This window comes from Pseudoliparis swirei, chromosome 7, assembly GCF_029220125.1.
Source record: "Pseudoliparis swirei isolate HS2019 ecotype Mariana Trench chromosome 7, NWPU_hadal_v1, whole genome shotgun sequence".
Classification (NCBI taxonomy): domain Eukaryota; kingdom Metazoa; phylum Chordata; class Actinopteri; order Perciformes; family Liparidae; genus Pseudoliparis; species Pseudoliparis swirei.
The window spans coordinates 11,179,356-11,193,075 of NC_079394.1; the positions used below are offsets into that span (position 1 = coordinate 11,179,356).

The 13,720-nt window shown below is 41.5% G+C and overlaps 2 protein-coding genes across 6 annotated transcripts in view; both read left to right on the forward strand.

Annotated features, from left to right (window-relative positions):
• The window catches only part of LOC130197438 (zinc finger protein OZF-like), a 24,541-nt gene extending 16,755 nt beyond the window's left edge, over positions 1-7,786 (forward strand). The window contains exons 2-3 of one of the 3 annotated variants that reach the window (XM_056420141.1): positions 721-761; positions 6,206-7,786. In XM_056420141.1, coding sequence (XP_056276116.1) covers positions 721-761; positions 6,206-7,453 — 1,289 coding nt within the window. In that variant the 3' untranslated portion in view covers positions 7,454-7,786. Of the gene's footprint in view, positions 1-720; positions 2,548-6,205 lie in introns of those variants that run through there. The other 2 variants (XM_056420142.1, XM_056420143.1) reach the window with 2 other exon arrangements.
• Positions 5,285-13,720, forward strand: part of LOC130197435 (gastrula zinc finger protein XlCGF57.1-like) — a 23,716-nt gene continuing 15,280 nt past the window's right edge. The window contains exons 1-2 of one of the 3 annotated variants that reach the window (XM_056420135.1): positions 5,285-5,698; positions 6,174-6,214. In XM_056420135.1, coding sequence (XP_056276110.1) covers positions 5,527-5,698; positions 6,174-6,214 — 213 coding nt within the window. In that variant the 5' untranslated portion in view covers positions 5,285-5,526. The remainder of the gene's footprint in view (positions 5,699-6,173; positions 6,215-13,720) is intronic. The other 2 variants (XM_056420136.1, XM_056420137.1) reach the window with 2 other exon arrangements.

The following is a 13,720-nucleotide window of genomic DNA, read 5'->3' on the forward strand; positions in this document are numbered from 1 at the left end:
ATAATGTACCCGCCTTTCTTTAAAAATAATAATTTAAAAAATATATATAAATATATATATATATATAATTTATTGTTTTACCATGTCATACTGTTATACCGCCATGAAATTCTACTTTGAGGAGATGCCACTGTTAGTCTAAAGTTTAACACTGGAGGATCAGGTATGAATTTGTCCTGCTTGGTCTTTAAACTGTAAAGAAATTCAAGTTTCAGTGATTCATGTTCTATACAGATTATAATTAACTGGAGGATACCCTTTAAAAAAATTAAGTGTTGCTGAGTTACATTTCATGAATGTAAGGAAATCTGCTGGCAAGTGCTGGCAAGTGCCACTGAGTGCCAGCGTCGCTCGGGGGATCTCGCCCCTACTGAAATAACCTACCTTCCACGGTACACTTGCCGTCCATGGAATACGATATATTCCTTTCAACTGTTTTATTTTGAATATAACGTTATAAGAAGTAACATTATGCTTTCTCTTGATATTCTATTGCACATTAAGCAACTCTCCATTGTGAGGGCGAAGAAGATTGAACAAGTTAAAATATTTGATCCAATACTGATGTTGGTTTTCTGCCCTGGGTTCACACAATTTTACCATCCTGTCCTCGTCCACTGTCAGGATAGCCGGTGTGGTGAATGCTTGGTTTCACTTGTTGGTATTTTCATTTTTATCATCAGATTATTACCTATTTCCTTTTGTTCTCTGTCCCTCCAGAGCTCCCAGAGCAACATGTCTGTAAGGAGGAGGAAGAGGAGGTTCTCTCTGAGCAGCAGCTCTGTATTCAGGAGAGGAGCTCCAGTCTGGACCAAGAGGACCCAGCGCCTCCACAGACCAAAAAGGAACAAGAGGAACTCTGCACCAGTCCGGAGGGAAAGCAGCTTGAGCTGAAGCAGGAGACTAAGACCTTCATGTTGACTCAGACTCATGAGGAAACGGACCACAGTGAGCCAGAACCCACAACTGACCACCAGCTCGTAGCTGAGAGCCCAGATCGTAAAGGAAGTGAGCATGAAGACTCTGAATCAACCAGAAATCCAGAGCCAGAACCAAAGAAAATAGATCCCAAAAATAGAAGTCACTGTGACGATGAGAACTTGTTAAAGATTCCCAATGATACTCAAATCGGGAAAGCACTTTTCCAATGTGATACATGTGGAAAAACATTCAAGTGCAGGTCAGGTTTGTCTATACACCTGAGAACCCACACAGATGAGAAGCCCCTTTCTTGCACATTATGTGGAAAACGATTTAGTGGGACATCAAAATTGAATGCTCATACAAGAATCCACACTGGCGAGAAGCCATTTACTTGCAAAACATGTGGAAAGAGTTTTGGACGTAGTGCTAGCTTGACGGTCCACATGAGAACACACACAGGTGAGAAGCCATTTTCTTGCAAAACATGTGGGAAGGATTTTATATCTAATGCTAGCTTGACGGTCCACACAAGGACACATACGGGTGAGAAGCCATTTTCTTGCAAAATATGTGGAAAAGATTTTCGATATACTGATGACTTGAAAAGCCACATGAGGACACACACAGGTGAGAAGCCATTTTCTTGCAAAACATGTGAAAAAGATTTCAGACGTAATTCAGCCTTGTTGGTTCACATGAGAAGAGCCCACTCTGGGGAGAAGCCGTAACTACGAGACCTGTGGGAAAACATACTTTGAGGCTACTCCATTGACGAGGCTTATAAGATCATACATACAACAAATTACCACCGTTATTCTTTGTCAACATCCTCTACATCAGGGGTGTCCAAACTTTTTGCAACTAGGGCCAATTGTGATAAAGTAAAGATGCCCGGGGCCAATAGTTCCTTTAGACATTTTTTAAACCACAAAAGTTACATGAAAATACACTGTTATAAAACAATTACTTTTATTTTTTAAATGACAATGTAACCACATATAATATAACCAAGTCTGCCTTTCATTCAGTCAGATAACAATGAAAAAGCTGTATATAGAATACCTTACATTTCTATGAGTTACATAACGTTGCAATTAACCTGTTTTGCACTGAATACCTTTTCAAGATAATATCAATAAAGTGCAACCTGTGAAAAATGAAACAAAATAAGATCAAATATTTGGGCATAAAGAGTTTACTGAGTGTTAGTGACACTGCATATCTTTTCAAAATAACAATAACGCGCAACCTTTGAAAAACAAAACAAGTGCAGATATGTCTGTCATTAAGTTTTTTTCTATGTGTGATAAAATGGGCTTTCCACTCCACCTCTTTTTAAAACGGGGTTGCAGGCTTGATACGGCCACTCACCATAAAGCTCAATGTTGAGCTCTTGTTTCGAAGGGCAACAGCTGGAACGCTGAGAGGTAACACCTGGCAAGTCTCCAAGAATCTCGTCTGTCACGCATGCGCAGCGTAACCGGTTAACGTTGTAACGTACACATTTATACGAAAGTCGGCGACAGTCATTTCGCTCTTTATTTATTAATGACTTAGTTTTATGTCCGTGTAGTTTGTAATATGCGAAGTTCTCAAACAAGGTCTTGAAATAAAAGAATCTGCATTTCCTCGCCCACCTCGTCTCTGCTCTTGAACCCGGAGCAGAGAGCTACTCTGAGACGACGTGTCTTCACCACCGTGGGAACGCAGAGGTGTCGGTTTGCTGTTCCCGCGACACATTGGACGCTCTCTGCCGGCTGGTTGGAGCGTGCTCACCTGTATGTGCGCACCTGTCTGCGCATGGGGGCGGAGCTCCGCCGTGATACCGAGAGCCAGGAGAAGTGTGAACGCCACCCCGTAGAGACAGAAATGACATGCCGCTGTGTAGATACGATCAATAATATACGACCGTTTAGTTGAATAAAACAACCTGACATTACTTATGTTGTAATCTGGCGCTATAGAGAACATGTCAGTGGGGCGGACCCCCACCCTGTTCTCATGGGAGGGGAAACACTAGTAATTCTCACCGCTCCTGAAAGCGGCGGCCCTCACTGTCAACTTTTCTCCTTTTTTTTGCCGTCGCCATGGCAAATAGGTTTCGAGAAGGGTTCATGCTACGGATGCAGAGCCAGATACATTAGAAAGGAGGAATTACGTCTTTCAAGTTTTTATGATTTATTTATTCTGACAGATCTGGCGGGCCACAAATAACACATTATATGACCGATGTCGCGGGCCGTATGAAATCTGACCGCGGGCCGCCATTGGCCCGCGGGCCGGTCTTTGGACACCCCTGCTCTACATGTTAATGATGAAAACATAGGTATTTGCCATGAGAACAGAACTTTTCGGACACCACTAAACATGTAAGAGCTGGTAGTTGATGTTCTAAAGAAACCAAAGACTGTTTTTTTCCCTTTATAAATGCATGACAATAAAATGGATTGTACTGTGTTTTATTGAGGTGGATAATGTCTCATGTCATTAGCGATCATTATTTCAATTACACACGCACACGTTATGAAATGGATATTTTGGACTTGGTCAGCAGTCTGACCTGGCTCAACACTCCCTCTGATAACTCTCATCACATTGGACGAGTTTTTCAACTCATCGGTGAAGATGTCCAGTTTCACGTCACTGGAAAAATTCAGATGCAACAAGAAATGAAGACAAAATAATGTTCCACTGCAACATCGCTGCGTCATAACACCAGATTATATGAGGAAAACCAATAATTTTATTGAAAAAGTAGGTGTGTCATTGGAAATCATATATTTGTCATCCTTAGCCTTAGCAGAAATGTGAAGTATAAATTAACTCTTTGATGGCGTTTCTTTTAGAATTTAAACAGGTTAACTGCTTAATAATGCTGCGGGATCAACTTTAAATGCAGCTAATGCCTGCATTGTCTGGCAGACACCCAAACACCTGCACCGGCCTTAGATGAAAAACAATAGAAGCATGTTTGTTTTGAATGAACCAACCAAGATCTTAAAGAAAGAAGATGGATGCTGTTGAGCGCATGTAAAAAGTTGACATAAAAAACGCTTTATATTCAAATGAATGCCCATTAAATTCATGTAAAACTAAGTCAACCTGTTGTTGAAAACAGATGTTGGTTTGAACCCTGGACCGCCAACGTTGTAGGTACAGTTGAACGCTCCCTGCCATGAAACGAGAGCTGCTGTTCCACCTAGCTCACTGAAAGGATCAATGGAACCACAAGCCAGAATTCATTCATAACCAAACCCATTTGGGAATGTATTAATCCCACAAGCTGACGTGTCTCATCACAAACCAGATTAGCCTGTAGGCATCCTCAAATCCGATTGGTTGAATTGGAATAGAAGGAATCCCAGTGATGTCCTCGACTGGAATTCTGTAGGTTTCCTCTGTAAATAATTTTTAAGAAGAATGTATTGGAAAATTCAATTTAAATGACCAGATTAGATCTTTGTTGGGCTCTTGGAAGCTGTTGTAAAAGTCCCTCCCTGGATTGTATTGGAATCGAAGTGCAGCAGTAGAAGAAACGCACAATAAAAAAAGAAAAACACTATTGTGTAGCCTACCATTTTTACACAAGTACGCAGCCAGGTAGGGTGTGAGCATGTCTCCATAATGATTGTTAAATGAACCTCTCTCCACACCAGATGGCGGCATGTACCAGGAGCAGGGCTCTCAAGTTTTGAAGACAGGCAAGAGTGACATTTCCATCAGCACCACCCCCCCCCCCCCCCCCCAGAACGAAATTTTCTGATTTTCTTTTTTTTGATTGGCTGATAAGTGGCTCCTCACAGCAGAACTCCAAGGGAGCGCTTGATTCCTCCATGGTGAGGGCAGCGCGGCCAGCTCATGTTTGCGCGCAGCTGCACATTAAAACATTAAATAGCCGAGAGTTATTTTCAGCGTGAGAAATACGATGTGTGGCGGGAGTGCGTGACTTAAGACCGAAATGCGTGAGTCTCACGCTCAATGCGTGACACTTGAGAGCCCTGCAGGAGTGAGGATACGTCTCATTGCTGTCCGACATGAGACCATCGTTGATGTCCAAAGGGTCTGAGTAGACAAGCACACCAACGACTCCATAGGGTGCTGCATTGATGGCCTGAATGAGACACATGGCATTTGAGGAGGTTCTCTGTGAGCAGCAGCTCTGTATTCAGCAGAGGAGCTTCAGTCTGGACCAAGAGGACCCAGAGCCTCCACAGATTAAAGAGGAACAGGAGGAACTCTGCACCAGTCAGGACGGAGAGCAGCTTGAGCTGAAGCAGGAGACTGAGACCTTCATGTTGACTCCGACTCATGAGGGTGTTTTCCTTCATTTGCTCTCTTGCTGATAATTGTTTACAGGGTCATTGTTACTTTTATCTCCCGGCTAAATTTGTATTTTTTATGTTAAATGATTGTCTTTGAAATAACTCAAACATCAGTTGACGTAGAGAGGAGAGAAAAAAATATATTAAAAAGGCGGAACCAAAAAAACAACTCGTATCCAACGTCGGAACTTGGCAGTGTGACACCCAGCGGAAGTAAACAACGGAGTTAGCGGGGAATAGATTTAACCTTAGTACTAGTCTACGCGGAGGTAAAACAACAATGTCGTCAGTTGAGAACATGAGAAAGTTTGTCCACGAGCGGCTGACTGCTGCTGCGGAAGAAATATTCGGAGTTTTTGAAAAAACTATCTTCGAGTACCAGGAAGAGGTCGACCGTCAGCGCAGACTGCTGGACATCGTTTGGAAACCTGAAATAAAGCTACGCAGAACAGGTGTGTGAAATATAGCTCATCCTTTTAATTAATACTGCAGTCACGTGGATTCATGCAGATGGTCGACAGCAGATGAGAACAGGTTGGTACAATGAGGTGAAGCAGGCAGAGAATAAATAACCTACCTTCCACGGTACACTTGCCGTCCATGAAATACGATATATTCCTTTCAAACGTTTTATTTATAATTATGTATTAAGAATATAACGTTATAAGAAGTAACATTGTGCTTTATCTTGATATTCTATTGCACATTAAGCAACTCTCCATTGTGAGGGCGAAGAAGATTGAACAAGTTAAAATAGTTGATCCAATACTGATGTTGGTTTTCTCCCCTGGGTTCATACAATTTTACCATCCTGTCCTCGTCCACTGTCAGGATAACTGGTGTGGTGAATGCTTGGTTTCACTTGTTGGTATTTTCATTTTTATCATCAGATTATTACCTATTTCCTTTTGTTCTCTGTCCCTCCAGAGCTCCCAGAGCAACATGTCTGTAAGGAGGAGGAAGAGGAGGTTCTCTCTGAGCAGCAGCTCTGTATTCAGGAGAGGAGCTCCAGTCTGGACCAAGAGGACCCAGCGCCTCCACAGATTAAAGAGGAACAGGAGGAACTCTGCACCAGTCCGGAGGGAAAGCAGCTTGAGCTGAAGCAGGAGACGGAGACCTTCATGTTGACTCCTACTCATGAGGAAACGGACCACAGTGAGCCAGAACCCACAACTGACCACCAGCTCGTAGCTGAGAGCCCAGATCGTAAAGGAAGTGAGCATGAAGACTCTGAATCAACCAGAAATCCAGAGCCAGAACCAAAGAAAATAGATCCCAAAAATAGAAGTCACTGTGACGATGAGAACTTGTTAAAGATTCCCAATGATACTCAAATCGGGAAAGCACTTTTCCAATGTGATACTTGTGGAAAAACATTCAAGTGCAGGTCAGGTTTGTCTATACACACAAGGACACACACAGGTGAGAAGCCATTTACTTGCAAAACATGTGGAAAGAGTTTTGGACGTAGTGGTAACTTGACGGTCCACATGAGAACGCACACAGGTGAGAAGCCATTTTCTTGCAAAACATGTGGAAAAGATTTTCGATATAGTGATGACTTGAAAAGCCACATGAGAACACACACAGGTGAGAAGCCATTTTCTTGCAAAACATGTGGAAAACAATTCAGTAACGCATCAACATTGAAGGTTCATATAAGAATCCACACAGGGGAGAAGCCATTTTCTTGCAAAGCATGTGGAAAGAGTTTTGGACGTAGTGGGAGCTTGATGGTCCACATGAGAACACACAGAGGTGAGAAGCCATTTTCTTGCAAAACATGTGGAAAAGATTTTCAATATAGTTATAACTTGAAAAGCCACATGAGAACACACACAGGTGAGAAACCATTTACTTGCAAAATATGTGGGAAGGATTTTCAATATAGTTATCACTTGAAAAGCCACATGGGAACACACACAGGGGAGAAGCCATTTTCTTGCAAAACATGTGGGAAGGATTTTATATCTAGTGCTAGCTTGAAGGTCCACACAAGGACACATACGGGTGAGAAGCCATTTTCTTGCAAAACATGTGGAATGAATTTTCAATATATTTATCACTTGAAAAGCCACATGAGAACACACACAGGGGAGAAGCCATTTTATTGCAAAACCTGTGGGAAGACTTTTAGATCTCGTGGTAACTTGACGGTCCACATGAGGACACACACAGGTGAGAAGCCATTTTCTTGCAAAACGTGAAAAAGATTTCAGACGTAATTCAGCCTTGTTGGTTCACATGAGAAGAGCCCACTCTGGGGAGAAGCCGTAACTACGAGACCTGTGGGAAAACATCCTTTGAGGCTACTCCATTGACGAGGCTTATAAGATCATACATACAACAAAATACCACCGTTATTCTTTGTCAACATCCTCTACATGTTAATTATGAAAACAGGTATTTGCCATGAGAACAGAACTTTTCGGACACCACCAAACATGTCAGAGCTGGTAGTTGATGTTCTAAAGAAACCAAGGACTGTTTTTTTTCCCTTTATAAATGCATGACAATAAAATGGATTGTACTGTGTTTTATTGAGGTGGATAATGTCTCATGTCATTAGCGATCATTATTTCAATTACACACGCACACGTTATGAAATGGATATTTTGGACTTGGTCAGCAGACTGACCTGGCTCAACACTCCCTCTGATAACTCTCATCACATTGGACGAGTTTTTCAACTTTCATGGTTGAAGATGTCCAGTTTCACGTCACTGGAAAAATTCAGATGCAACAAGAAATTAAGACAAAATAATGTTCCACTGCAACATCGCTGTGTCATAACACCAGATTCTATGAGGAAAACCAATAATTTTATTGAAAAAGTAGGTGTGTCATTGGGAATCATATGTTTGTCATCCTTAGCCTTAGCAGAAATGTGAAGTATAAATGAACTCTTTGATGGTGTTTCTTTTAGAATTTAAACAGGTTAACTGCTTAATAATGCTGCGGGATCAACTTTAAATGCAGCTAATGCCTGCATTGTCTGGCAGACACCCAAACACCTGCACCGGCCTTAGATGAAAGACAATAGAAGCATGTTTGTTTTGAATGAAACCAACCAAGATCTTAAAGAAAGAAGATGGATGCTGTTGAGCGCATGTAAAAAGTTGACATAAAAAACACTTTATATTCAAATGAATCCATCCATTATCAAAACCGCTTCATCCCCATTCGGGCCGTGGGGCGCTGGAGCCGATCCCAGCTGACATAGGGCGAAGGCAGGGGACACCCTGGACAGGCCGCCAGTCCATCTCAGGGCACACATAGAGACATACAACCATTCACACTGTTAGGTTGTAGTGGATTTTATGTAAACTTGCACATGTAAATAAGGAAGTCTTATGTTTTAAATAATGCATATAGAAAGATAATTTACATAGTGGATATTAGGGAGGAATATTCCGATTAATGTATTAAGAAGCATAGACAAGTATGATCACTGTATTATATGTGTAACTGTAATGTTGATTTTATGAGGTTTATTGTTATCACAACTGTAGGATGTGGACAGTATGAATGAGATTGGTTTTATTGTGGTAGAGGTGCGTTTCCCTTGAGATCCTAGCTGGTTTCCTGTTTAGGCTCTTATTCTGAAGTCTAAAACCGGGGGTAGGGCTCTAAACCGGAAGCGGAAAGCAGCTGTTACCTCCCTTGGCACGAAGTTCAGTCTTTTTTGAAATGCTGAGCAGGAGAGAGCACACCATCGGGGTGGTGATTAAGAACAACACACAAACTGGGAGCTTTAAGCTCACTGAATGGAGACTAAGTACTAATCTTATTTGTGAGACATTAGATTGACTGTCTGATTATTGGAGGTCGACAGAAACTTTAAAGCAACCAGAAATGACTGTCAAATAAATCCTCTTAAATGCATCCCTAGTGTTGAGACTTCTTCCACAAAACACATCGCTCCATCCAGACTCTTTTGAACCCCCTTTTACTCTTTTAGTTGGTGACCCTGAGGTGATAGTCTATGAGCTGTGTTTAGTGGAGGTTTGCTCGATGTTCGTGGATAGCATCCTTAGCATGGGAAAAAAGAAAAAGAGAGAATTTATATCTTTATTTCTTATTAATTGTTTAAAAAAAACATTAAAAACCTCTCAGATATCTAGCTTTGAAACTTCTCACACACAGCGCTGTTTGATCATGGGAGTGCAGATCCGTTTACCGAAATCTGTGTAGTTATATAGATATTATAGGTGTGAGGAGCGACCAGCTGGCTCTCTGAGGTGTGAACTTTTAGTGGAACAAAGACTTTGTTAACACTAGGCTAACATGTCGACACATGCGGCTGGTGTTTAAGGAATAATTGAATGGAATGCATCTACAAGACTCTGTTTTTATATATATTCATTTATGTGGATCCTGTTTGTTATGTGTCACATTCTTTCTTTTTAAGTTGCACGTTAATTGTTGTGGGTTAAACGTAACTCATGTTGTTTGTCGCATGTGTCATTGCGGAGGTTTTTGTTGAGCTTGCGACGTGCACGCCCGTAAGCTTGAGCTGGAAAGTTCCTGCCATCGGCGCACATTGAAATCATTTGTGAAGAACGACACGTGGTCTAGAGTCTAATATTTAGACAGATAGCGTTAGAAAACTAAAGTTAAATAACTGTTGGGTAGACTCAATTTAATAGTGTGATTGATGGCCGGCGAGCCTGATACACTTACGTGTAAGTACGCTATTAACGAACTGCTATGACCAGATCAACGTGCTAATTTTTTGTTTTAATACTGTACATGGGGTAAAAAAGTGTGAGTCGGATTAACCACGGGCCAGGTCAAACTACATTTTTTCTTGATCCTTTTTGAGAAGACACGAGGTCAGTGGGGGTGAGACACATTAGCATAGTAGAAGACGCCATTACGATTCGGATTAGCGCCTCCTAGAGGTTCTGAAATAGATACTTCGTAAGGGGGATTAAGGGGTTAACCTTTTAGCACCATTGTGTGGTTGTTGTTGGAAATTACATCCGACACACCAGAGTTACATGCTGCTGCTGTTTTCACCAACACATTTTGACAATTTGGATTTAAGAGATATTTTTCTTTGAGTACTATTGCCAGTGTTAAAGATATAGTGTTGGGTTTACTATTGATTTTTGATAGTGGTTATTATTACAGTAATGCCGTTAGGCTTACGAGTAATTGATTTCTCATCACCGTTTCAGTACTGAGTTATTATTTTTTTATCTTTTTGTTTTTTTTGATTGACAGTTTTAGAGAATAGTGTTGGGTTTACTGTTTTTTGAAAAAAGACAGTGGTTATTGTTGCAGTAAATGCCGTTAGGCTTACGAGTAATTGATTTCTCATCACCGTTTCAAAACTGAGTTCTTTTTTTATTTTAGTCGGTTTTAAAGGATAGTTTTTGGGTTTACTGTTTTTTGAAAAAAAATAGTGGTCATTATTACTGTCGTTTGTTGGACGTACGAGTAATCGATTTCTCATCAGCTTTTAAGAAACTGACACCTAGTATTTATGCGACGTGCTAAATTGGCAGTTTTGTTTAAAGTAACAAATATTCTCCCATTCTACAGTAGATTGTTAAATGTTTTGTGTAATAATAACATCCTTTTCCCATTTTTGACAGCTGCAGGCTGTAACATGTCTTGATACTTGACTGTTTTGATTGTCTGTGATTGCTGTTTAACCAAAGTAACAGTTTGTTTTTTACCATTATTATTCTGTATTCGTATTACCATTTGTTCATGTTTGGAGGTGAAAGGTGCAGTGGGGTTTTACGAGTCACCAGGACTGTGCCACAGCGGGAGGTCAGGATGCAGATCTCTCTGCCCCTCCTTCCCTCCCCCCACTCCCTCGCTCCCCACATGCCATTAAGATTCTTTAACTGATAAAAGTAAAGAAAAGAGTGAGAAAAAATGGAGCCTGTTTTTTAGACAAAGGACTCCCAACACTTACTTATGCGATGTGGGGGAAGGTCTTCATGAAGAAGCCGAGATGAAAGTGGAGGTTTCATGACACTGTAAAGCTGGAATACTGTAAGATATTCACCCTGTTTCCCCTCTCCCCCAACCCACCCTCCCAACACACACACATCGACACACATCAACACACGCACTCACTTTGCATATAGAGGACAAATGTTGCCCAAAGCCAACATACCTTGCTCCATTCACTGTGTCCAAAGATCGATACACACACACACACACACACACACACACACATTGTGACGATGTTATGCATGTCGCATAAACATGAAAGAAACCTTTAAAATGGATTGACCTTTGAAAAGGAAACGTTTTATTGACGGTTTGGAAATAATACATGAATAATTTTGATATTGGAACACATTTGAAAGAAAAATGTATGAATCTAATTTTAATCTGAATATTCTTTTGCAGGAGAAGTTGGACCGCAGAGTAAACTTTTTCCTCCCATTTAGCTTTGTTTCTTACATTGTTTTGGATTAAATTGGTGTTGTTGTAACTTGTGTTAACAGTAGAATGACTAAAAGTCGTAACGTCTGTTTAAATCAAACCAATAACCTTTTTTCCCATTTGTAAGTTTCTTTGATTTTGGTAAGTGATGGTTGAACTATTTCGTTTAAAATAACAGCTTTTCCCATTTCTTGACGGTTGATTGTTACAATATTGGCTTACAGTAACAGTTTTTTCCCATTTTGACACAATATTGTAAAATGTGTAGACTGCAATTCCAGTGTATAACTTTATCCCCTCACTAATTTGAATTTTGAAATTTCCCAATCGCACCACACTTGCATCTTAGACAGATAGTGTATAATAATTTTCTTTTTAAATTTATTCAGAATAATTTTAAATGTTTAGATATTTTTCTTTTTTCTACATTTACATTTCCTTACATATATAAAGCCAGTCAGTACCTATTCTCTGGAAAATACCAGAGCCAACTTCAATCAAGACCCCAGTAGCTTGAAGGCCAGAAGTTGACTGATGAGAATGCTCACGCTGGAAAACACAGCAAAAGAGGAGCAGAAGGAAAGTATGGTTCACGTCTCGATCGACAAACCCAACAGAACCGGTGAAGCCATTGAGCGGGCAAGACTGCTGCCGTATGGCATAGCAGTGGATGATGACAACGGTCCTAGAAGATGCCTGGAGGAAGACACAACCTCAATGAAGAAGCATCCCTGAATGAGGAACTTCCAACAGATAAAGCTCCTGTACCTTGCTGTCAGTTTAGTTCCCATCCCTTTCATCTACCCAGTCATATCTCAATACCCTCCCCGTACGCCCATAACCCCCTTATAAGAGAAGCTCTACACACCATAGTAGGTATATTAGGAGAAGAGGTAATGCCCTCTCCAACAGAGCGTTCCAATATACATAACTGGAGATGGATGCCACCTGGACATCTCAACACCTCACAGACCCCCACCCTTAGCACAGATTCCCCAGCCCCATCCCCCAGCCTATCAAGATGACCCAGCCCCCTCAGCCCCCATCTCAGCAGAATGGCCCTGACGCAGGCCCCAAGGCACGCCGAATAAGTTTCGGAGCCATTTAAGATCTTACGCCACTAGGGGTCTACAAGTCCGCTTCCACAGGTACTAACAGAGAGTTGAAAGAAGAGGTTTCAATCAGGATGTCCCCAACCACCACCAGAGGTTTGCAGGTGCTGAATGCTGAGGCAACAAAACATGACAACGACCAGTGATGGCTGCGTTGAGTTCTCTCCACCTTCATGTTTCTGAATCAAATGGAATTTGCTTCAGAAAAGGAGGGAGGAAGGAGATCGCTAATGTACTGCAGCTGAAATTCGACCACATTGAAAAGGCTTAAACAAGACACTTGGCATTTCAAAAGACACATACACTCTCACATATACACTCACCTACGCACACCTACACTCATCTACGCACACACACCTACACTCAATCACTCAGCCAATCGAAGCAGCTACCGAGAGTTGTCCTGGAACCACGCAAGCACAGTCATGAAGAAGCAACAGTCATGAAGAAGCACAGTCATGAAGAGACACCATAACTTACAGACCACAGTCGCCAGAGGCAATAAAGCAGCTGACCTCTCAGTGAAGAGAGCAGCAGGTTAGGTCAAACAAATGACAGCCGCTGCCATACCGGGACTCCCGGAACTTGCATTGGAGGACATCAAGCTCATGCAGACAGAAGATCCAAAGACAGTTGTGAATTGTCTAAAGAAGAAACTGATGCTGAGATATGGTGATCAAAGGAGATTAGGGTCTGACCACGGCACACAGTTTTGCAACCAAACACGTAACACATTTTGAAACACCTACAAGAAGTTAGGACGTGTCTAGAGAACACACTCGTAAGGAGCCCAGGATCCTCTCTATCACCCAGAGAAAGGGGATAGTAGAGTTGATGAAGCAAGTAACTCCAAGTAGTTCAAGTATCCTCAAAATGAAGGGAGACAATGTCCCCATGAGGTATTGACAGGGAGACTATGCAGGGTCCGCAGAGAGTTAGGAGAGTCCTAGA